This window comes from Poecilia reticulata, chromosome 4 (genome assembly GCF_904066995.2).
Source record: "Poecilia reticulata chromosome 4, P_reticulata-male-v2, whole genome shotgun sequence".
NCBI classification, from domain to species: domain Eukaryota; kingdom Metazoa; phylum Chordata; class Actinopteri; order Cyprinodontiformes; family Poeciliidae; genus Poecilia; species Poecilia reticulata.
The window spans coordinates 10,156,560-10,182,144 of NC_088833.1; the positions used below are offsets into that span (position 1 = coordinate 10,156,560).

General features: G+C 35.9%; 1 protein-coding gene and 1 long non-coding RNA gene across 3 annotated transcripts in view; one reads left to right on the forward strand and one right to left on the reverse strand.

Moving 5' to 3' along the window:
• brinp3a.1 (bone morphogenetic protein/retinoic acid inducible neural-specific 3a, tandem duplicate 1) overlaps positions 1 to 25,585 on the forward strand; it is a 64,825-nt gene that overhangs the window by 35,501 nt on the left and 3,739 nt on the right. The window contains exons 5-7 of the mRNA XM_008406675.3: positions 14,221 to 14,326; positions 14,710 to 14,946; positions 21,878 to 22,100. Coding sequence (XP_008404897.2) covers positions 14,221 to 14,326; positions 14,710 to 14,946; positions 21,878 to 22,100 — 566 coding nt within the window. The remainder of the gene's footprint in view (positions 1 to 14,220; positions 14,327 to 14,709; positions 14,947 to 21,877; positions 22,101 to 25,585) is intronic.
• LOC103463372 (uncharacterized) overlaps positions 1 to 25,585 on the reverse strand; it is an 84,329-nt gene that overhangs the window by 2,649 nt on the left and 56,095 nt on the right. The window contains exon 3 of one of the 2 annotated variants that reach the window (XR_014087245.1): positions 13,159 to 13,258. The exons of the other annotated variant lie outside the window; for it this stretch is intronic. This is a non-coding gene — a long non-coding RNA (uncharacterized LOC103463372). The remainder of the gene's footprint in view (positions 1 to 13,158; positions 13,259 to 25,585) is intronic. 2 annotated transcript variants of the gene reach the window in all.

Consider the following 25,585-nt stretch of genomic DNA (forward strand, 5'->3'; position numbering starts at 1 on the left):
CCTTCCTGGTCAACACAGTCTTAGACATCACATAGAGGAGAAGAGATAATATGTGTTAATCTCCATTAACCTGCATAAGCAACATTGTTTTCAAGCATTCATTTTATGTCACTTTCCATTACTTTCTGTTTTGTCTGCAGAAGCTGTGCTTTTCGTTACAATAGCTTTGCTAGTCTCCTTACAAACATCACATTACCTAACCTTTGTCATATCTTAATGTGAAGATATAAGCAAGCTCGGTGAGCAAGCTTCTCTTGCATAAGCTCACATATGGCACAGCCTGCTTTGCATATAAAGATATGCTGATGATATAAATATCACTACATCTTTTACTGCTTAATAACGTTGAGATGAGCACATTCATCACTGTGTCAGTTGTTATCCAACGACACAAACAGAATAAGCTGAGTTTGTCTTTCTCACCAGCATTTTTAGGCATTCTGAGGAAATGTTTCTCGCACAGGGCTTCATTGTGCTTACACTTGCTTGCAGTAAACAACAGATTAACGTCACAGAATGAAGATAATAAGAATAACCCTCTGCCACACCAATCTGAAGCACTGCTGGCTTCCTCTGCCTGTTTCCTTTCCCTGACTGTATCTGCTGGTGCAGTGACAGTTTGAGACTGGATGCTGAACACAAATATTCTCTGACCTCACTGAATAATCTATATTTATGCTCTTAAGACTTTCTCCATAAATATTCACTTATTTACTGGATTTAATTGGTAGTGAATGCAATAGTTGTGCGCGTTAGATTTTTATGTCTGTGAAGCACTAAGCATGAATGAAAAAAATAAATGTTATTGTGAAAATACATGCCATCAGTAAAGATTTTATGAGATGTTGGAGAGGAGGAGACACTCTCTAGTAAACGGGGCTGTTAAATAAAGAGCTCAGATCATTTTTACCTTCAGAATGGCATTCAGACTGAAATCAAAGACCAAAAAACAGTAATTATTATATATAGAACATTCTGGTGCTTTCAGGATGGGCGTTTCATTTGCTGTGACATACAGCCTAGCACTTAGTCATTTTGAACTATATACAAAGTTTCACCCTACTTAGTCAGTAATGTCACATTGTACCTGTAACCTCTCTTTTCCCAGTTTATTTCCCAATGTTCAATTTTGTTTGGTCATGAACTTACTTTTAGTTTTGGCCAAATTGTCAATAAAACTCTGCTTCACAGACACCCATCTTTAATAAGCACCGTTTGAAATATTGACGGAAAAGTGACAAATGAAAACTACATTTTTATATGACGGCATTTTTTTAGTGTACAGTGAGATCGATGTTCTTTAAAAAAAAACAAAACAATTATGTTTGAATAGAATTTGTGAAGTTTCTGGTTGTGAGATTTCCCGCCCAGGTATGGGGCGTGTAATTTTGTTTCTGTTTTTGATTTTGTATGTCATTTTAAAAATTATTTTCTCCTAAAAAAAATGGGAGAACTTAATATCTCTCCCATTAACATTTGCTCATAAATATGAAACATGTTTGTGCTCAACTCTTAAGATTATCCATGATCACAATCTAAGCTTTTTGGTCAGCTTTACATGGACATTGTGGCATTTATATTATTGAACTTTAACATGTGAATATTGTTATTCATGCTTATTGCTTTTAGGTTCAGTGCTGTTGCAGTGCAACTACTGTTAGTCTGTGTTTTTTTATGGGATTAATTTGTCCATCTCCTTCAATACAAGCAGCTTTGTAAAATTTATGTTTGGTATTTAAAAATGGTTGCTAAGAAAATACCATCAGAAAAAACAATACAATTTAATATTTATACCATGTTGTCCAACTATTCAAACTACAATTAAATGTTTATTGTTGTCCATTTAAAGTCAGTATTGGGTTATGGCTTAGGTATAACTTTCTAATATCCCAGCTGAAAGACCAAAGTCTTCATTAATGTAATAAAAAAAAGCATAAATGGCACTACCAACCCAAAGCCATTTTGGGTGAAACCTACATGCTGGAACGTAACCGCTCTTAACATTACGGTAGCACTTCTGGTTCTGCAACGCCCACAGGCTATTTGAAAGCACACAGTGGGATGGCAATATGGTGCCTCAGTGTGAGGAATAAGTAAAAGGGCAGTTTCTTTTTAAAGCAAAGTTGAATTCCAAAAATCTGAGGGTTACCTCCTCTGAACTGGTGTGAAGCCTAAGTTACCATGGTGATCTGCTCAGGCTGAAAGACCCACATTTGAGACACTGAAAACTCAAGCTTTGGGCTTAACATACTGTGCTAACCCATTTATCTTACTCTGTAGTCGCCCCTTCCTTTCATTCTACTTAATATTCCCACATTTCACTTATAACCTGAAAGTTAGGCGAGCTGGTCAGATCTTAATGCGTTTGATGCCAGAGTTCACATGTAGGATTTTAAAGCCCGTTTTTGAATCGTGTATCCACGGTATCAACATTTGTATAGATCCTATAGAAGAGCTCGTAGATTAAATATGCATGTCTCATAATTAAATATGAAAAATAAACAATCAGTCTAAAAAAGGAGTGCATACTTTTTCTAAATGCTATTTCATAGTGTCAACAGTAACATTTGAAAAAAAAAATATTTCCTGTTAATCGATTGATTAGTCTGTCAATAAAATGATAAACGTTCATCAATTTTAGACTTCAGCTCTAAAAAAAGATTAGAACAAACTAAAAGTGAAAGAAAGTTTATGTTCAGTTCTAACATAACACTGAAATACGTAGCACATACACATGCACCTCTTAACGTTATTCAGTATTCTACCATCGTTGGCCATAATTTTCTATTACACATAACGGTACATTGTTGGAACATGATGTTGTGAGTGGGTGGAAACATACATTAGGATCTCTTAGCTTTCTGTTTGAAAAGCAGACACATAATTCTATTCTCCTCTTTCAGACTCAGCTACACGGGGCTTGAAAAACTAGATTGTCTGCCTTTTTTTTTTAAGCTGCAACCCATTTTTCATTGATGTATCCTTTGTGACGCTCCACTATAGAGTCCATCAGAGATAAAATTGTACTTTCTCTAAAGTGACTTGGGAAGGGATGGTGAGCTGATTTGGCTGCCACCCCTGAACCAGAGTGCTGCTAAAAACCCCCTGATTAAGATAAATAGAGAAAAAAGCCCTTAGCGGTGCATTTGTTTTACGGCATCTTCAGGTGACTGATGTAAGATATTCACAGCATCAGCTGCCACTGTTATTCCAAATAAAGCTCCCTTACTTTACCCCAATAAAGTCAGATGCCAAAAACAAAGCAGCCTTTAAGGAGAATGTGGATCCTCTGGTTGTATGAGATAACATATTTAAATAGCAGGAATGCCTGACCTCAAACCCTTCAGGACTCAACACAGCGGTGGAAAAAAATAATCAAGAAAGGGGGAAAAAAAATGAGATAGGAGGGCTAAAAAATGGCACTGCTTTTACACAGTGTGATGAATCAGTCCTTCCATTTCAGTAATTTCCTTTGAGAGCCACCGTCATTTGTCAAACATTGTGTGGTATGAGTTAGGGTGTTATATGCAACTGAACAGAAGAGATGAGACAAGGACATGAAAAGACTTTATCCACTCGGCCTTTTTGCTGAGGTTTTACAGAAGCTGCATTTTCGCAGGACATTTTTTTTACTCACATTTATAATAAACAGTTACGAATCTAGGCTCTTGTGCATCGAAGATGAATTAAATATAACATTTGAAGACAAAATCATTGGCAACGAAGAGGTGTGAACGGGAATGCCTATTCTAATTTGCAGTGCCATCCGTGTGTGTTCATTCAGTCATGTGGTGTCACACCTCATTTGCCTGAGTCAAAGTAAAACTCAAGCAGAAGAAATTAGAGACCTGCTGAAGCACACTTTCAGGGAACAAACATGTATGCCAAAAAAGGGAACATCTTAAAACATGCCTGTTATCTGAAAGATAAAGTATTTAAAAAAATTTTTTTACAGATACGTTTCGTTTTCCATTTCACAGGATGGTAGACACATGTTTCTTTTCTGTCCCTGAATCTTCTACCTATTTAGATTTCAGCAAGATTTACAATTTAGGAAATGTTTTAGAAGCGGCTCCGCATCCCAACAATTACATGGTTGAAATAGCTGCTTGAGCTCCTGTAGCATTAATCCAAATTTTGACATTCAATGTCACAAATTAAATCCCTCCTGCTATTTGCCTCTTTAAGAAGTGATGCACAAAATGCAACAATAAAAATATACACTGTTAGATTTACTCCCATTGCACCTCTTCAAGTCACTGGTACTTCCTGAAAAATTGAGGATTTCGTTTCCTTTGCGATTATAAGACCACATACAAAATTAAATTCCAATATGTGCTGGCATTTTTTCCCCCCTTTCTTTATCTATTTATAAGGCAACCAGCAACTTCTATTTTCTTTCTCTTGCTTTTTTCTTTCTTCTCTTTTTCTCCTCAGTGTCGAGCACAAGCCATGGCAACAAAATTGGTTTACAGCTTGAAAAATTCTAAAAGAAGGAATAAACTGACAAAACATATCACCAATGCAAATGTGGATTTACCCATCTCCCAATTCTGCTGTGATTAAGCGAATGACAAAATTCTTGAAGGTGCAGCAAATGAGGCACTTTTGAGATGAGGGATGATTACCATGGAATATTAATGCTGTCTTGTTCTTTCTTTTCCTCCAGTAGGCATAAAAAGCAGCAATTTGAAATCCATTGTTGCTTAAACATCCAACAACAGGCGCTTCCTGTATCATTCCATGTCGTACCGTGGAATTGTTCATACGAGGAATTTGGAGTGGTGCTGAATCTTCATCAGTAAAATCTTCTCGTCTAATGGGTCTTATAATAATATTGAGGTCCTTCCATTGTTAAATAATAAATGTCCCTGTGAGCCATCGATATCAGTCAAATGTGTTAACGGCCAAGTGATGTGTTGCCTTGGCAAGGCACACCATTAAGCTATCGTTCGTTCATTCTGACTGGTGAGAAAAGAACTTTGCTGTGATTTAAGATTTTTGCATTTGCTATTTATAACCAAATGGCTGCATCATTTTGTTTCATTGAGTTTTATTTGACTTGTTAGCCTTTCACTTTACATTTCAGCTGAAGCTCAGTGAATCTAATGAACATATACATCGCATTAACTTACTAAATTCTAACATTTGAAATCAAAGCTACAATTTACTCTAAATATTAAACAATCAGCAGATAAAGTAAACATGCCTGAAGTCATAGGGAGAAATGTAGGCGTTCATTTCAGTGTGTCTGTAACCTTTCTGATGGGAGAACTGTGCCCAACTGCAGGTGTATTTGCATCAGCAGGAGAAATGAAGTATATAAAAAAAAAAAACAGCTGTGCAATGTTCATTTTTTTAATTTGTGGGGGGAAAAAAAATCAAGTACAACACATCAAGGACTGTAGTATGTTGGTGCCTAACTGGGAAATAATCAAAAAAACTGAGGAAAGTGCCACACTCCAGCTCCATATGCATTCCGCTTAATTTAATCAATGTTTCAGCCCTCAGGCCTTCTTCATCTTGATTCAGAGCCTGATCAGTGTGATTAAACACAACTAGCAGAGGGAGGCCTGAGGGCTACATCAGAAGAAAAGTGCAGGTTAATTCACTTTACTGTATCGAGCTTTGCAGGCCTTTTCTCTGTTTCCAAGGTGATGGCCCTTTCAAAGGTCCAAAATGTATGCTTTTAAAAATCATCCCTGTGTAAAAAAAAAAAAAAAAAGTTAAAAAAGTAAAGTTTGTTTATGGAAATACATCAGTTTAAGACAAGTGATTTTGAAAGTGAGTGGCATTCAAGTCGTACTTGAACACCAAAGTTAAATTTAATTAGTGGATCTCAACACTTTTTTTCTGTTAAATTTTCTTAAAAACAAAAGCAACTGGGAACGCCATCACTAAATTAGCACAGGGCAAAGATTAATATTGTTGCTTTTGTTGGTGAAATACTCTTCGTCACAGATGTGTTTTTAATTTCACAGTCATTATCTGTGAGTTTTGTAGAGATAAATCTAACTTGTAAAAATGACTAAATTGATGTTCACATATTCTGGTTGCAACTGTAATTATTGGATTATTGGAAAACAGATAAGTTCAGCATGGGAGACATTATCTGAAAAGGCATATTCAAAGTGTAATAGCACATTGACATGGACATTATTGCTGACAGGGGCGAAGTAAAGTTGGAAAAAAACATAAATTGCTTTGTAAAAAGGATACATAGAGCTACCGACTTTTCCAAATCGTGTGTCAACAACAGACGTATTTGTTGTTGTTGATGTCTTGGAACATAATTGTGAAGTGGAAGGAAATATATCAGTGGCTTTTACTATTTTTTCAAGATAAAAGCTAAAAACTGCGATATTATCCTTGGTAAGGACTTTAAAGAACCACATTTGACTTCAATACAGCTGCAAATTTATGTTCCTACCAGATTTTTACATCTGGAAACTGAAATTGTTGCAGCTTTTTGTTTTCAGATTTTATTTTTTTTTCTGTTTAGATCACCTTCTCCCGTGTCTACTACATATGTTTGCTGTTATGCCAAAACCTACCCATTTTTTATGAGAAACTAATTACAAATTCAATTATGTCTGACACCGTTGTATATAAAAATTCACATCACTGTTATAAATTGTTGTAAACTCTGTATAGGTTTTCATTCACTTTATAACTAAGCACTACTTTGTGTTGGTCTCTTGCATAATATTCCTATAAAGTACATCATTGGTTGTGACAAAATGTGCAAAATCTTAAGGGGTATGGATTGTTTAGTAGACTACAATACAGCAATGTTTAGTTATTGCTCAACAAAAAAAGCATCAGAAAAAAACAACAACCAAAAAAACACCTATTCTCTATTCCTCTTACAGAGGAATGCAGATAAATATTTGTTAATTCTGCTTTAGGTTCACAGAGGGAATCTTAATCTTCATAACATTAGAGCTAAGACAGAGGAACACATGCATTTAGTAAAATATGCTGGAATGTTTAAAGCAGTGATTTCTAAAGGCATATTTAAACAGTAAACATACATCACACGGCAAACCCTGAGGACAAACTGAAATTCATTGACATACTAAACAAGTCACTTCCATTTTATGGGCATCACAACTGCTTATACTAGGAAAGCCTTTAAGTGCAATTAAATGTTCCATTAAATGCAGCTGTTGGTTATTCTATCTCAGTCAGCACAATTATGTTGTACTCAGTTATGGCACATTAATAATTCCCCCACCATCCGATCAATGTCATTTGTTTATCATGTTGTCAAGATAACTTCAGCATTTGTCTCTTAAAAAAAAACAGCTGCTCAAAGAGGAATTAAAAAGTTCTAGATGATACGAGGAGGATTTAATGTTTTATTCTTAATTCTAGGGTTCAAATTGAGAAGGCTGACTGTGCACACATGCTCTGCTCCACTGGGTTCTTTTTGCAGATGGTCTCATTGCTATGCATAGAGGAGGCATCTTTAGATTTGCATTTGGTCAATTTTCTTCTTTAAGTTGGACATCTGTCTGGAGCAGAATTTAATCTGCCAGTGTCCATGGAGGCTGCTTGAATTTTAATTAATTGTGTTAATGCACTAATAATAAAAAAGAAAAAATGAAAGTCAGTTTCTCTCCCTGCAGGACTCTTGCTCTAGCCTGTTCTGTTAAAATGAAAAAGGAGCAATAAGTACAATTAAAGATGCAGAGAAAATAACTTTCTGTGTACAGTAGCTGTATATATATATATAAAAAAAACATATATACAAAGCTGCCAGCTTGCATTATTTCTCATGCCTATGTGCTGTCTGTATTTTCAGCATTGACCTTGTAGCTCTCAAAAGCAGATGACAAGTAAAAGGTAACTTCTCTGCATGCAGTGGCAAAAGTCTTCTTTTTCCATCTGGGTGGATGCGACTGGATGCTTGTTGTCATTAAACGAGCAAGGTGGGCGTTGTTACTTCTTATTGACCTTTGAGAAAATATTAAAAACAGACTCTGTTATGGTGTTTGGCAATAATTTGCTGCAGACAGCGAGGATGATGGATTTACCTGCAGGATGGCGGTTTATCTTAGCCATGCAGCCTGAGTGTATGGATCCTCTACATCAAATTTTTCTGTCAAGGATGATTGAGCTTAGTTTGTGAAAAATCTAAGTGTGAGTTCAGGGCAAAGGAAATATATTATTGTTTTAATAAATGTGTGCTTGTGTTTGTGTCAACAAATCACCTTTGCCTTCTTTGGTCCTTGGGTTTGCTGTTGCATCTTTCAAGACTTGAACAAGATATTAAGTGATCTGCTTTGTGCCAGTGTAAAAAGAAAATGATTTTTACTTAAGCTGTCTTACTTCAATGTTTTGTTTTTTTTACTAGTACAAATAACAGATTTGGTTTTTGTAGTCTTGTCAGTTCTTTAGCTTCTTTAGAAAGTAAATTTCTGGCATATGTCCTATGACACTTTGTTCGTGGGGTCATGCTTCTTCTCTTCCAGATTTTCAGGATGTTTAGCTCACATACCTTTGTTTTCTTTAATGCATATGTGTATATGTTTAATGTTATGAATTCTATGGAGATACTAACTAAAGATGGCTTGATCTGAGCAGTGATGAATGCTGTCTTTTCCAACAAGAAAAAAGACATTAAAAAGTTATCTGTAAATATTGTGTAGACTAGTGGTGCATATAATGGGATCTAAACAAGTACTAAAAACTAATAAAGCTTGTATGCTGGGTCTGTTGCTTTTCCAGCATGTCCAATGTTTTATGCATGTCCACTAATTCGACTTATTCATGTGGCAGCAGCTGACCTTACCTCCCATTGGATACAGGTTAATGGAGACATCTGACTCATGATTAATAATTTAGTACAAACGTTCAAATCTTTATTATGGGTAATCTAGAAACTGACCAGCACTGGTTTGAATTTCTAACTTACATGCACTGAATGTGCAAGAATAAGTAAATTCTTGTACAAAATGTTGACAGAATAAAGTTTTCTCCTAGATAAATCCTGTATGGACTTTCTGGCTACAAATGAGGTTGACTTTGTTCATATCTGATGGAACATTAAATATTCTATTTATGTCAGTGTATCAAGACAGAATCAAACTGTTTTTAAAATGAAGGCACAGGAATTGTCAAAGAGAACAAAGATAAATAAAACACTTAACTGAATTTAACAGAAGGTAGATAATCGACCCCTTACATCTTTGAAGTTTATGCCTATAAGCAGAATAAATAACTACAGCCCAAAGACATTGTAGTAATCTGCTATGTATCTGCTCAACTCGGTTACATTTACACACAAGATATTTAGTGCATAATCACTCAAGTTTACAAAAACCTCGTAGGTTTTTCACTGTGCTATAAAATAGGACTATGTGGCTATATAATACATAAAAATGCCTCTTTAAAGAAAGATTTGGTGCAGTTTTTATTTTCTTCTTAAATTTCAGAATATATCACATGTAAATTTGTGACTAGAGAGCTTTTATTTGACGTTATTTGAGAATAAGCAGTTCCTCATAAATTAACTTGCGGATTCCTAGAAATAAACAGTTTCAGCTCGAGTGGAACTGATTGTCATTTATCTACCACAACAGTGTCATAATGTTAATTTCACCTATCATTTTCTCTTGGTAAAGCTGGAGATAATTACAAACAAATAAAGTAAAATACAATATAAAGAGTGTATGCAAGTTCAGAGGAGCAACAGTTGCTAGACTAAAAACAAGATCAAATCTTGTCAGATTTATGTTGTCACTTATTTCTTGTTTTAAAAAAAATGTCACATTATCATTAGACACACTTCAGAAATTCCACATCTGTTACCAAAACTGCCACGATTCCTTCGTCTTGTACTTCAGTGCTCCTTGTGTTTAAGGTTTATCATCATTCCGGGTCCCGTAACAGATGAGCTACAAAGCTCCGACTACAAATCACAGGTGGTGGGAATTTTCAGAGCACTTATTTTATTGGTTCTTCAGCTCAAAGACATGATTACACAGAGTGCTTCTCAGAAGAATGCTTGTCAGATTAATCTGCACAACGCTAGCACAGACTTCTTAAAAGTGTTGTGTAGCGCCACAAATTTCTACCACAGTTCACAAATGCAAACTAGAAAACAGGCCAATGTATACGTTTTCCCTCCTCTCATACTCCTACACATTCAAGCCTTCTCTGAGTCAATTAACATGACTCCAAACAAAATGCCCTTACCACTTCCAGATGGAGCTTCCAACACCTACGCATGTCTTGTTAAATGAGTTAAGTATCAATAATTGAATGAGGTAAGGATTTGCTCCATGTACAAGCAGTTGTTTGACAATGTGTCGGTGATGAAGAAAAACAACAGCGATGGTCATAAAGTGGCCGTGACACTAAATTAGAGCCAAAGGAACATTCTATGCCACCAAGTTTGACATCTTACGTTGTAGCAGTGCATATTATACAAGTATTATCTCTCTGAGTGAGTGAAATGTGTTCATGTCCTTTTAATCTAAAATTTAAATCAACCGCATACAGATGGAGGAACTTTTCTTCACTCACAGTCACAATTTCTTTTCTTCTTTTTCTGTTCCCCTTTTTTGTGGGAAATGTTTGTGGCAAAAATGTACCTCTCTTCTCTCGCAGTCGTCAAATCATAACAAATAATCTTTAATTGTTCTGTTTACAAGTGTTCCACAGACTAACCAGACATTACAGGAAGTTGCTATTTATCCACTTACCGACACCCACGTAGGCACAAACATCTAAAATTTAAAATGGTTCAGATGAAAAAAATAGCACTGTGACACATCAGATTATCAATGAACATTCTTCTCATCTTGAAATCCCTATTTAATTCTTTTTAATGTTTCTCCATGCTTTTAAAGATATTTTTTATGAATTGTTTGTTGCTGCCATAAATTTAAAACCGACTTAAAACAGCGCAGGATTTTGTTTTAGGAGCTATCTATAGTATTTATTTGTCTTTTTTGTTTTGTCTATTTCTGTTGCAAGCTGAGTTTTAAAAAATCATGGCTTGTTTTTCTGCGTGCGGCTTGCAAAACCATTTTTTTTTTCTGTCATTAACAGTCTCCTTCGATCCTTATGGACATTCAGAGTAAAAAAGCAATTAAAAGTATGAGCGCATTAGTGAGTGACTGCAGATCCCCCTGTTTACATCTTTGAACTTCCAACAAACAGCACACAACTCTGTGTTGTGGGGAAGACTGAGATAGCAGAGAGCACAGAAGTATGTTGCAGTCATCAAAAATGTCCAGTTGGTGAAGCAGGACAATATTCTCTTTGGAAAAAGTTGTTGACAAATTGTTAACTGGAGTCATAAGCTAAATAACAGGGAAGAAAGCAGGACAGTATTTTTTTTTCCCTTTCCCATCGAGGTATTTTAGACATACCATGTGGAGAAACTTGTTGCCAACATGTGCCAGGGCAGATCTGTTGTACAAAAAGGATATCCAGACGGTATCCTAAATGCTTAATTGACTTTAATAACATTGATCTGGCTTCTAGATGCAGTTAGTCAGTGCGGTGCTCACCATTGCTCATGCAAGACCCACTCGGTCACCTTCTCAGCACAGTCAGCACAGCCTCAGCAAATGATGCAGCAGGCCCAGACGTGATTAACAGTGAAATAATGCAGGTTTCCAGGACGGGTTGTGCACAGGACAGTGGAGTTGACTAAATTGGTTCTCCCTGTCTATCCAAGATTCATTTCTATTATCAGATCCTGCATGGCGTAGCGCAGCTCTTCTCCATCTTTTGAACTCACTTCAGGTACTACAACAAGCTGCACCAAGCCGCGCAAGCGATTTGATAGCAGACTGCATTTGTTGATTGGCTCATGATTTACATCACTGCAAATTCTAAACTACATTTCAACCACCTCAGTAGGCAGGCCAACATGCTGTCTGCTATCAGGATGCTGCTCAGTGTGAAGGAGGGTAATTATGAGTTTAATCTTGAGGAGCACGAGGATCATAGGCGTCAACTTTTAGAGCAGAATGACGGTGATTTAGCAGCCCTGCAAACAACATAGCTTACTGAAGAACGACCACGCAGTGAAGAAGCTAGAATCTGTGCAGCTCTGGTCAGCTATAGTTTGGTGTTTGGTGCTGGCAGGTGAGAAACTCCAGAACTTCATAATATTAGTTTGGCATGATGTGCATTTTTTCCTTTGTTTGGAATTTTCTTTTTAAGTAAAGTCATTGCTTGGATATTGGTTTACTTCTTTTGACTGCATTACCTGAATCCAAAAGGTTGCACATGTTTAAAAAATAAAAATGAAGTGCTAAATTATAGATACATGTATTGTCAAATAAAAATAAAGTCTAAGTTCAGCTAATCTGAACTGCTTTCATTATGTTTGGGCCAGCAATGAATTTCTATAAGACAAAATGAAATATCTTGTCATTTAAAACCAGATTCTCCAGGTTCTTCTGATTCAACTACAGCTTCTGGTAACCCATAGCCTGCCCACAATAATAAGGAACACACTCCAACAGTTAGAATGAGACTTAGTAATGGAGAAGCAGCTTAAATGTGCTGTTGTTTCTTTGTGGTTCTCAGAGAAAGTGTATTTTACATTAAGGATACCTCAAATTCAAGGTGTCTTGTTGATTACTTTTTGCCAGTAAAAAAAATGTTGATCCCAGTAAACACTTCAGCACAGCAGGACTAAGAACAAAATCATTTTAAATTCATTAAATTCAAATAGTGGTTACCAGACCAGATGATATCCTTAGTATTAATGCATCTTTGCAATTGCAATGTTTAAAGAAAATTAATAAGGTGATTTTGGCTCTAAACAGTTGGTTATTAAATACTGGTTGGTAGGCATAAATGTGCCCTCAGACTTCACCATTTACCACAATGTTACTTGGATACAATAGATTTTTCCCAGCATATCAATGGCAAACACTATTTTTTCCATTTTCTAGATAACAAAGTGTTAATTGGCAAAACCCAGTATTGACCATAGTATATTTAAAGGTGTATGCCGTTATTTTAAATGGACACTCGGCCGTGCCCTAACCTGGCTCGTGGCTCCGCCCACTTAGGTGGAATTTTTTCTAAGTTTCTTAGGGGAGGGGTCTGCTTACCCAAAAGGTTAGTTAAGTATGACCATAAAAAAATAAACGAGACCGTTAACACACAGCTAAAGCATCTTACCTTGTCCTGACACATGAACTACATGAAAGTAGGGAACATTAGAAGCCACACCCATGCTTCATAGATGCGAAAGGACTTGCGGACTTGAGCAGGTGCACATCTAATACAAGAGAGAGGGAGAGAATTTCAATTAACCTGAGTACAACCATAACGTCAGCCACTTGCCGCTGGGCAGGACCAGATGCTCTGTCCTTCATGCTTGTTTTCCAGCTCCTTCTTCAAGCATGCCAGTGGACGCTCAGACTTGTCAGATTTTTCAAATGAAAAGCTTGCACCCCTGATTCTGTGCCATGTATTTTTCCTTGTTGCTATTCAATTTACCTTGGCCATACCATTGTTATGACTATGACATTAAACTTGGAATAAATTGTTGGTGTTTATTTCTTTCTTTCCTTCTATCTTTTCCTTCTGCTGTTCCACCTTTCTTGCTTTCTTTGCCTTCCACATTGACCTACTTTTTATTTAATACATGCATAAAAGGAAGTAGATGTAATTTAAGTAAAACTATTATTATCTGAATTCATTGAACACATTTCAGATTGGTTGTCATGTTTGTCTAATTATTGTGTTGTCAGTCCTTGTATCAACTTTCCGCCCAAATAATCCAGTAACATTGCAAATATCACACAGACATCTGCTCCTTTCCAATACACAAATCCTGAGGTGGATGTAAAACTGAATAGGGCATGCTGGCCTCTTGCATGCAGTTGATTTTAGCACATTCAAAGTGACAGTGTGTATTGTAGTGTAAAAAAAAAAAAAATTAAGAGACAAATTTTAGAGATGACTCAAATTATCTCATCATGATACACACCAGAAATAGTTGCCTCAACATAATTTCAAGCTTAGTAAATCATAAAGTCACTATTCAAAAACAACTTCCTCCAGCGAAAGTCTAAATAGCTTGTTTCATTTTCTGAAGAGACAATTTTGTTGTTTATATTGAAATCAGATTCTGCATTCCCTTTCATAATTGTTTTCATGTTTATTTCTCTTTGTTTGTCATTAGTGAATTTCTTTCTCAGTATGAATTATCATCTGGCTCTGCTTTGCTTCTTTTAGGTGACCGAAACAAGGACGGGCCCACTTGGATGCAGTAACTATGACAACCTCGACTCTGTCAGCTCTGTTTTGGTTCAGAGCCCTGAAAACAAGATTCATTTGCAAGGTTGGCCATCCATAATTGAACTCCCCCCAATTTCTGAAGGAATTGTCACAGTGTCTGTTCCCTGGCAAGTTTATAACTACAGCGCGAGGGTGTCAGAACAAATTTAGCTTCAATCACTCTTTCTTTTTTTTGCTCCCAGTGCATGCCTGCAAAGTTTTGAGGTAAATCTCAACCAGCAAAAATCCGGAACGGAAGTAGAATAACTCTGGAGTAAAAATAAAATTGAGTGAATCTTTGCATAAATGTTTCTGTTGCCAAGCATGTACATTGTAAATAAGAAAGTCACAATCAGCCTTAAATCAATTACTCTACAGATGTTGCACATTTGTGCAGTTCTTGTTTTATTCATCTATATGTTTGTCCTGTTTCTTTTATTGCTTCAGGCCTCCAGGCCATACTGCCAGAATATCTGAGAGCCAGGTTTGTGCAGGCTGCTCTAAGTTATATTGGCTGTAATGAAGAGGGCCAGTTTGTGTGCCGGGACAACGACTGCTGGTGCCAGTGTGCTGTCGACTATCCGCAATGTAATTGCCCTGAGGTTGATCTGAGGGCTATGGAAGGCAGTTTACTGCAAATCAGAGATTCATGGAACATGGCCAACCAAGACTTTGAGGCATCAGGTCAGTGTTATTCTCCTGTCTCTCCATGATTGATGGTGGTACTTTCTCTGGGGAAAAGAATGCACTCAATTGTCAAAAGAGGTGAAAAGGATAGAAATGATTGGTTGATAGGAGAAATTAGCAGCGATGTATTTACTTTGGCTCTTCTCTTGATGAAAATATAAATTAGAGATATATCTAGTGTTGCGCAGCATCATGCTGGTTTGGCTACAAATTATTATTGACGAGGACCTAAGACAATTATGAAAGTTTGTCATTTTTATCTAAACTACTAAATTAAGGCACTGCCTGATTATACTGAAGTAATAGTCAAACAGCTCTGTTGCTGTCAGTTTCTGTTTAAGGTTGTCTGCCTTGTGAGACACAAATAAAATTTCTCCAAAATAAAAATTTTAATAACAAAATACTTCAAGATTCAGTTAAAATACTTTTGCCAAGAAACTAACTATGCTAGTAAGATTCAGTTTAACTACCTAGTAAAAAATGAAAGAAAAGAAAAAACTATTAAACTACTATAGGGGGAAATTGAGGCTGCTGCCAACTCATCTAAGTCCCATATTTAAGTACCACTAATACATATATTAATGTGTGTGAGTGTAGGTGGTGTGCTCTGACCGACCGCGGCACGAACACAGTGTAACCACAGCAGGACTAATGGTGGATCATTTCTTAGGCAAGAGAAGTTTATCTGTATAGCAAATTTCAGAAACAAGTAAATTGAAGGGGATTTAAATTATGAAAAGATAAAACAACAAGCAAGGAACACATATTCAATTTTCTCAAATGTCATCATCAACATCATCACCATAAAATATTTCCATAAAGACGAAATTAATTGATGTTCTGGTCATTAGTAATCAACTCGATTATTTTAGCTTAGACTTAAAATGAACTCATCGTTTCAGCATTTTTCTGGAAGTTTATTTCAGATTAGAGGAACATAACAGTAAATGCTGAATCTCCCTGTTTGGTTCTGATTCTGGGGATGCAGAGCAGACTTGAACCAGAAGAACTGGTTCAAGTCTGCTCTGCAGAGCAGTGACAAGTCTGTCACTGTGTCAACCTTGACACCGGGTTTATAATGTATTTTGGTGCTCAATGATTTCTAAATCAACTAAAGTATTTTAACATATATTCTTTTGAGCTACAGGGAGCCAGTCTAAACACTTTAGAATGGAGATGATGTGCTCTATTTTCCCAGTTTCAGTAAGGATGTGAGCATTAGCAGATGGGACAACGGAGACAGAATTGCCTGTATCTATGATCAGATTCTTTCTGCATGAGCTGAGACAGCCAGTTTCAGACTCCTAGTCTTATTTTCGGTTGGGTTACAGTCATTGATTACACAGCAGACAGCAGACCATATTTTACTTTGGATCCAAGGACTTTTTTGTTCAAGATATCGTCTTGTTCTCAGCCAGCAAGATCAAGATTTTCACACGCCTGTCCTCCATGACACAGTCTGTGGAGAGCTTCAGGCAAAGAGTTAGAACATTGCTCTGCTCATGTTGCTATACCCCTATGACATCACAGAAATTATAGCTGTGGGAAACTCCTCCTTCCAGCAAGCTGTCATGAAAACGGGTTAATACTATGCTTGCTTGAGGTCAGAGTTTTTGCCGATCGTTTAGTCCATGCTTCCATGTGGCTTGTGTATCTCAAACTGGTTTTTACAGTCAGCCTTACTTCACTTGTAAATCTTTCTTTTTGTTGAATCAAAGCTCTTGTGCAGAACCTTAACCTTAGATGTGAAACAACACCAACATTGACTTTCAGACATTTATTTATTAAAGGAATTATATTAGACTATAGCATGTCAAGGAAGGGTTGCATGTGCGGCTTGCCATACTATGTTCCTCCAGAAGCATGCATTTGTATGTGTGGTTTAGGATTGGCTGAAAAACTCCATAAGCATGAAACTTGGTATTAGGACAAATTTTACATTAGATATTAGAACTAATATAAAGCTGAAAGATGACATTTTAAATTCAGAACACACTACAATATACAGCCCAGGGTTATCAAAACAATTTGTATTTACTAATTGCCAGAATAATGAATGAGATAAATGTATTTATTTATTTAAAGATTGGCCAGAAAACTGTAATAGGTGCAACGCTATCAAAAACATAAGGCAGCCATCTTTCTACTTCCCAGTTGGTATGGCAATCTCAAGTGTGTCGTTTTCGTTCAAATGTAACAGTCTTCATTACAGGCCAATACTACAATTTTAGTTTCATCAGACCACAACACATTTCTTCAAAAGTTTAGGCTTAATCCCAGAGTGCAAACCGTAATTAGTGTTTTTATGTAGCTTTTTTACTAATAGCTTCTTCCTCACTAGTTTCCCTGTGGATAATGACTTTCTTACACTACCTTCAGCCTCCTCATGATGACTTTTGCTGCTGTTAATTTGCACATTTCACACCAATATAAATTTTATCTCTGAGGCACACAGCCCCTCTGCTTGCAATGGTATGATGGCTGGACATGCTCATCGTGTTTAATTTTTTTGTATGAACCAGGAATGTGGTAGCTTTAGACATCTGAGGCTTCCACCTAGTTAGCTATTACATATTTACCCGCATGGTAAATATGATCAATTTTCAAAATAATGTAAATCAACTTTTAGCACATTTTTTGATGATAAATTAAATGTTAAATGACTATAAGATAACTGATTATAAATATCTAAAGACTGAAATACAATTATCCAACATTCTTATGGTGATTTTGCACTAAAGGCAAACATTACAGGTGTGGAATTCCAACGTGCAGGATGCAGGGTAGAGGGCGCACTAAACATTTTGGATTTATTGGGAAAACGTTTTTAGTTAAAGACTTGAAACTTGATCCTGAATTGGGATAAATGACCTGACTTGAGATTTGATGGACTTGCCCCTTAAAGACTTGAAACTCTGACAAAGATGATTGTAGATAGGTTAGTTTTAATAATAATAATAAAAAAAAGTTCTGAGATAATTCTGCAGACATGAATTATTGCAAAACCACTTTGGTGATTTTATTATTGTTAGCCGTTTTCAAAAGACCTTCGTTTCCTGTCTACGTGAGACAATGTCCTCTGTGTATGTCATAGGAATTTCTCCTCATTAGTTTGTACTTTATCAAAGCGATGATGAGATAATAAAAATCTGACAGCGGCTTAAAGCAGTGCTGCTTAACAATTGTGCAAGATTTCTATGTGACCTAACAGAATCTGAGACATCCAAGGGTGAGCTGACTCTGACTCAGCATCATTTAGTGTTCAAAGCACATCAATCTAATTCTTGACATTTATACATGTATCTGATGGTGGCATTTTTGCCTCTGTTTTTGTATTTAGATTGTTTGGTCCAGAAAACAAAAGTGCATGTGAATTGATGTGACTGGATCAACAGTGAATCAGTCAAATGAAGACCCTCCAGTAGCCTGAGGAGAATGTGTCATGCCCTAGAAATGAACCACAGTTGCTATAATCCGTTAGGAGCACATGATGTAACCTCTAATATAATACTTCACGGCTCAGTTATTGCCATTTTGTCTGTTAGCCTTATTTAATGTTTCTTGATAAACATGACAAAAAAAAAGAGCACATCAACAGATTTTAGATGATAATTTTTAATTCAATTTCCATTTATGATCTGACAGACTGTCTCGTGTAAACAATTTGGGGGTTACGTCAAACACTGCCTCCATTCTGCGAATTCTTTATTTTTCTACCGCTCTCAACTTGTCTGATTCTGAAACTTGGCTGCATTCACGAGCACATCACTGTTTGAGACATTTCCAGCTTTGCCTTGAGCCGTTTTCAGTACACCTTGCTGGTTCAGACCATTACCACTGGCTACATGTTTCTTTACTGAGAGCGACTCGATTAGCACATTCTTGGCAATAACTTAAGCAGCAAGGTGCACTGAAAGCACAGTTTCAGTGCAGTACTTATTAAAGAAAAATAAGGTCCTATGAACCCCCTGTGGACCTACTTGCACATTTGATCATATGGAGAAGAACTTACAGCCTGACTAGAAAGATTAATAATCATAACTCTGATTGTTAAATTAGGTTTCTGCTGTCAGCTGATGGTAGATATGATTTGCTTTGATCTCACGCTGAGAGTTACATGCTTTATTGAAGAGATTATATTTTTTTCAGCTAGATCAGTTTCTCAATTCATAATGGACAGCAGGATTTTAGTTTTCTGGTTCACATACACAGAACACTATTGTGTAGGAGGACAGAACTAAAACACAACAACCCAGACACACAACAACCTCTATACTAGAATGTACCTACAAATCTTAAAGTCACGCTTTAAGCGAGAATGTTGTCTCTAAAAAATGAACACAATTCTCTGTACACAATCCATCAATTGCAAACTGAGGCAATTAGAAGAACATTTAGAATATCTTAGCTAAACTGGCTCATAATTTTGTCATGAAAATCTGACAAGGTTATTTTTATTATGCCTAATTATTATTGTAAATTGACAGAATTTATATAGCACCTTTCCAGTCATAATGACCACTCAAATCCCGTTGCACTACAGACGCATTCACTCTCACAAACACAAATACATTGGAGTTAAGTGCCTTGCGTGGAAGTAAAGCAACGACTACCAGGGTTGCCTCTATTATCTATATGTGCTCCACCCAAATCGCTCTTTTGTCTTACTTCTCCAGTTAAAAGTGCTATTACATTTTCCAATTAGTGGCCGATAAGATAATAATGGTGTGTAGATAGCAAATTTCCAGCGGTGAGGTTTTATTTCAATGAGAGTTTTAAATGTCTTCTAGCTTCATTTCGCAATTCCGTAGTTTCCTGAACATACAAGATTTTAATCATACTAAAGCTCGCAAAAGTTCACTTCAATGTTTTATGTCAATATGTTGGCATGTACCATGATAAATTGTTTTTTTTATCCTTTCAGCCTTTGCTTGCAGTTATTTGTTCCTCATTTCTTTTAATAGCTTCTGTTAGATCTATTTGCCTCGCCTCGGCACACTTGCAAATATCCACTGAGCTTTTTTTATTGCATGTCATGACAAATGGTGTTTCAATAACTCAAACAATGAAAGATGATGAAGGGTGGATGTTGTTTGCCATCCAAAAGCATGATATATTTCATCCCTCTATCGCTCGCGGTATCATTGTTGTTGAAAAATTAAATAGACCACAGAACCCTGCTGCTAATGTTGATGTGTTCAGTGCACAAGTGTAGAGCATTTGAACAGAAAGACAAAGTAATTTTTTCTTGTACTGTAAGACCATTTTTTTTTTACATATTACAAGACAAATACAACTGAATCTGCCTAAAATACGGACTCTATATGGCATTATTGAATGATTCAGTGCCTTCAAAATATGCATATCCACTGCACCTTAGTACATGTCGCATTTAAATGCCATACTTCCACATTTTAAAAAGGATTTTATGTGATAGAACAGAAACCGGTGCAAAACTGAGACAAGGAAGGAAAATGATAACCAAATTTTATTTTACAAATAAAAATCTGGGAAGACTAATGCATTTGTAATTGCCCTCTTTTCTGTTATCCCAAAATAAATGTTATCCCTACATAAGCTCTAGTGCAACCAGTCATTCATATGTGCATAAGGTTTAAAGTTGTGAAGAACGTTAAAGCAGGGTTGGGTTGAACATTGCAAGCTTTTTACACAAAATCAGACAGACAAGGGCAAGGACCTTCCACTTATAAAGACAGACTGAGGAAGATGTTAATCAGATGTAACTTAAGTGGCCATGGTAACGATTAAAGGGTTGCAGAGATCTACAGCTCAGGTAAAAAGAAAAAAAAATCAATTAACTTAATTATTATGATTCTAAACATAGAGCTAGAGATTGATTTGAGTTGATTATATATTTTTATGTTTTACTGAAAGTTCAAGCTTACAGCCAACTGTGAATCTGTGCCTTTAATAAAAACATTTCTGTTCAGAGTCTCTTTCAACAAAACAAAAAAAAAATAGAAGGTGATGGAAATCTATGGCAAAATACCTACAACTACAATGATTGCAGTGACAGGCAATTCTGCATTATTGACTCAGGTTACGATTTCCAGATATTTATAAAAGCTTTGTGAAATCTATTTCTTTTTTCCTTCCACTCCACTACTTTGTGTCGCTTTGTCAGAAATAAATTCCAATAAAATTATAATGTAGCTTTGTAACCTGAACATAAAGGAATTTCCAAAAGTATTAATACCTCTTGGACTTTCACACTTTGTCATTGTTCATGTGGACCCAAATGCTCATTTACACAGAAATATTTCCTTACAATCTTGTTTAATCAATACACGAGTTTCACAGGACAACGGCACACACCTTGCACAATCACTTGGGAAGCTATTGACACCTAATTGGTTTTCTAATCAGCTGCCTCATCATCACGATAACGTTAAGTAATTACAAACAGTAGCACGGTCATTTTCTAATCAGTCTTGCACGTGTTTGATTTTCAATACATCCAATCATGATGATGACGACGGTGATGTTGTTATTGAATGCCTGGAAATCTAATCTGCTTTCTATTCAGAATGCATCCAGTAAACAGTTGCTCTGAATTGCTGACAGATATTATCCTCTGAGCTCCATGTCCACCCTGTTTTTCTCCCTGACTGATTTGCATCCAGAGCATTGAAAGACCTGTAGGCTGTTCATTAATGAAAGGGGGAAGAAACCCTACCCCAATCTGTGTTTAGCCCTGCCTTTTCCCATTAGCATACACGTCAGCCAATATTCTTCTCATTTAGCCCTGCAGCACTTGAAATCCCACGACCCTTAAAAAGAAATGTTCTCATTTACCATGTCTAAACTAGCCATACATAATTAGAGCAATGCAAACAGAAGTCACCTCGGCCTGAATGTGACAGGAGGAGATTGAGATTTTCATTTTTCACATCTTTCTGCTTTCCAGAAGAGTTTCAAAACTTTGTTCGACGGCTTCCCACATTCTACGCCCTGAACTCGTCTGCCATCCAGTATTTCTGGAAGACGGAGCTGTCCGTTCACCAGCGCTACAAACAGCTAGAGCTCAGCACACAGCAGCTTGCAAGCAAAGCACGACGCATCATCAACAAGATCTTCACCCTCAGCAAGAGATGTCAAACTCAGCCAAAAATTATTATGCTACGGGAAAGGTGAGAAACTGAGAAGTTTTTCTGATTACCTTTCTTTACGCGGAAGTGGATGTATGCGTTTGTGGAACACTCATTTAATCTTTCCATTCACCTATTTGTGCAGCGCTTTTTTATCAGACGAACGAGGCATCGCATAGTACGGACACACACAATAAATGAATTCTTTGACATTAAGCTGAGCTCCTGCTGAAGTAAGCTGCAGTCACACCTGATCTCTTGGCTGCATTCCCATCCATATCTGTTTTACTTTCACAAAATCAGAACTATCCTTCTGTGAAATTAAAGTTTGCTGTATTTTAAAGAATGTTACAGAGTGTAAGGGATTTGCCTATATAGCAATGAGAGCATAGGATTGTTTTGTTCATCTTTAGATCATCCAACATTTGTTTTCTGTTTGCATAATCTTATTTTGAAATATAAAGTTAGCAACAAAAAGTTTGTATGCATGTATGAAATTGTTGAATTAATGATTATTTTTATTATTTTTAGGAGAAAATCTTGACTTTCACTTTATTTTGGTTAATTAACATAAGACAAAGAAGAAAAAATACTATTTTACGAACCTATAATTTATCAAAAGAAGTAATAATGAATTGAATTAAGGATTATTAGGAGAAAATCTAAATACATCTATTTTGAAATTAGATGAATTTTATTCTTTATGCAGGAAAAACATTCCTTTTGTAAAAGCAGAACTCATCAAGACTGCAGATTTTTTAATGTTTTGTTTAGACAGAGATTTTCAATCCATATTTATGTGGTAAAGTTGTAGCTTCAGGCATAATATCCAGTGAAATATAGAGCTGATGCACACTTTGCAGTTTTATGAGAATAAATTGTTATTTTCTTTTTCTAAATTACTTTTTTTCCCCTCTTGCGTTCAAGAGTTTTGCTTCATTAACTCTTTGCACCCCAAGCAGTGTTTTGGTATTGTTTGCTCTGTCACACATTTTGTTCCTCGACACAACCAATGTTTTTGTTGTTGCTGGATAGAAGAGAGATGATTTGTGTTTTCAAATTAACTTGTCTGTGGAAATGGAAGATGTGTGGACAATTTGACTGCTATGTAAGCCATTCCTGATGTCCAACATAAAAGGTAAAAATTTCTGAAATGATAAAAATTTCTCATTAATTTTCCCATGGTTAAGAATGTCAGCTTTTAAAAGATGTTACTTTAAGAAATCGCTTGGTCTCTTCTGGTGTAAAAGTTAGTGTAATTATTTACATTTTTAAAGGAAGCATTATTTGAAAAAAAAAAAAAAAAAGTCTTAAACCTTGTTGAAGTCCTACCTTAACAGACATTACAGAAGAACTAGAAATTCTGAATTATTAGTTGTAGTTTGCTGCAGTGAGATATAAATCATTATTGCTTTACTAGATGGAGTGAAAAGTAAGTTGGAGTTGTAGTAAGCGGGATGTAACAGTGTATTTTGTTTTTTTAAGTTTAAGCAGGTCTCCATTTAGGACAATAGTTCAGTCTGGGGTTTGGGAGGTTTGAACTACAATCCTCAGTAATTGTCTCGTCTCAAGATCTTCAAAGATAACATAGCATTTATTTACCATTGGCTACTCATCTTCAGAATGTGTCCTGGTAGGTTCTCTTTGTAACACAAAACACTTTTGTTCATGCAATTTCCTTAGTAAACTGTCTTTAAACTTAAGTAAAACTAAAATTGTGCTATTCAGAAACTACGATTAAAAACAAGGATGTAAAGGTTCAAATAGATAGGATTCCAATTGAAAAAGTTAACAAAATTCAAGTTTTTTGGGTGGTAATAGACAATCAGTTAAACTTCAAAAAGCATATTAGGCATTTAAAATCTAAACTGTCAAGAAATATTTCAATCCTCAATAAAGTAAAACATTTTCTGGATCATAATACACTCCATACTGGATACTCTGCATTAATCTTACAATACTCAACTTACTGTTTATATGGTTGATGTAACAATTACATTCCTTCAATGCTGCTGTTGATCATACTAAATATAAGAAAAGAGTGCTACGCATCATTCACAAGGTTAGATGTCTGCATCATACCAACTCACTTTTCTTGCAGGCCACATTACTTAGGTTTACAGGTGTTTATTTAAATTTCACACACAAGGCGTGTTTTGTGCAGGATACAACACATGACCAGATGATATATGGAAAATGTTTAAGGTTTGAGAAGGAGGATATAACTTTATGAGTAACTTAAATTTTAAATCATACCATACCATACCATAAAGAGAACCTTTTCTGTCTTCATATATGAAGTTCAGCTGTGGGATAGTTTAAATGTGAAGCTGAAGCAGTGTGAAAACCTAAAATAACTTAAAGCAAAGTATAAAAAAATGGTCTTTGATCAATGTACAGTGGTGATGAAGAGAGGAATTGATTATTAACGGGGGTATATAAGATTTATGGTTGGCCATAAATTGATTTTTCTTTGCTTGAATCTGAGAGTTTTACTGAATTCAGATTTATGGTTGGCCATAAATAGATTTTTTTTGTTTACTTGAATCTAAGAGTTTTACTGAATTTGCAATAAAATTCAGTGGTTATTTACAGTTATCATTTTAACTGTCTGGGATTTTGTTTGAGTAAAGAAAATATATTAATCAAACCTGACTGACCCCCCCAAAAAAAAAACGCAAAAGGAAAATGGAGCGGAATTACATAAGAATTTACTCTACCCACTCCTTTTTGGACACGGAACTGATGAATACGGGCAGAGGAGCCAAATTATTTATTTATGCTTATTTGTTTGCTCTATCTGTATTGATTTTGTTGATTCCGGTTTGTTGTCTTGCTATCTGATTGTTTTGTTTCTTGAAAATGGTCTGAAATAAAATAAACAAATGGAAAAATTGATCTAATATTATCAGTAGACTAACATTAACAGTCCACAATTTTTACATTTTTAAAACCCCTACTGAAACTGGCATAGTAAACTGAGTGGACTTTAATATTACCACAGCTTGTTTGTGATGTTAACTTGTCTTCCTAGCTTTCTTTGTACTGACAAAGATGTGCAACATGTCTAACATTCAACATCTCTTAAGTTATCATGGAAAAATAATGATTTTCACTTTACACTTTGAGGTCAAGATATCACTGTTGTATGATTAGAATAAATAAATAAAAAACATTTTTGTTTAAAACAGTTTTTTATCTTGCTTTTATAAAACATCATTGGGAGACCTAAGCAGGTATACTGACTCTACACCATCTGTGATTTCTTGTACGTCCAAAGTATGTGGTTATTAAAACAGGGCAGAACATCATTGTTATTGTTGCTCTGTCATAATGTTGGGAGCCTTACAATACTTATCAAACTTTTTAGGACTGTTTCACAATACATTTCCTTAAATTGATGGATTTTCTTCCAGGAAGAAAAAATAACTTTAGGGTAATTCCCTTTGGAATGTCTCCTGGTGTTCCCATGCAAATTGACAGCACACTGTGGTAGAGTTCAGAGTGATAATGGTAGTCAAAGTACT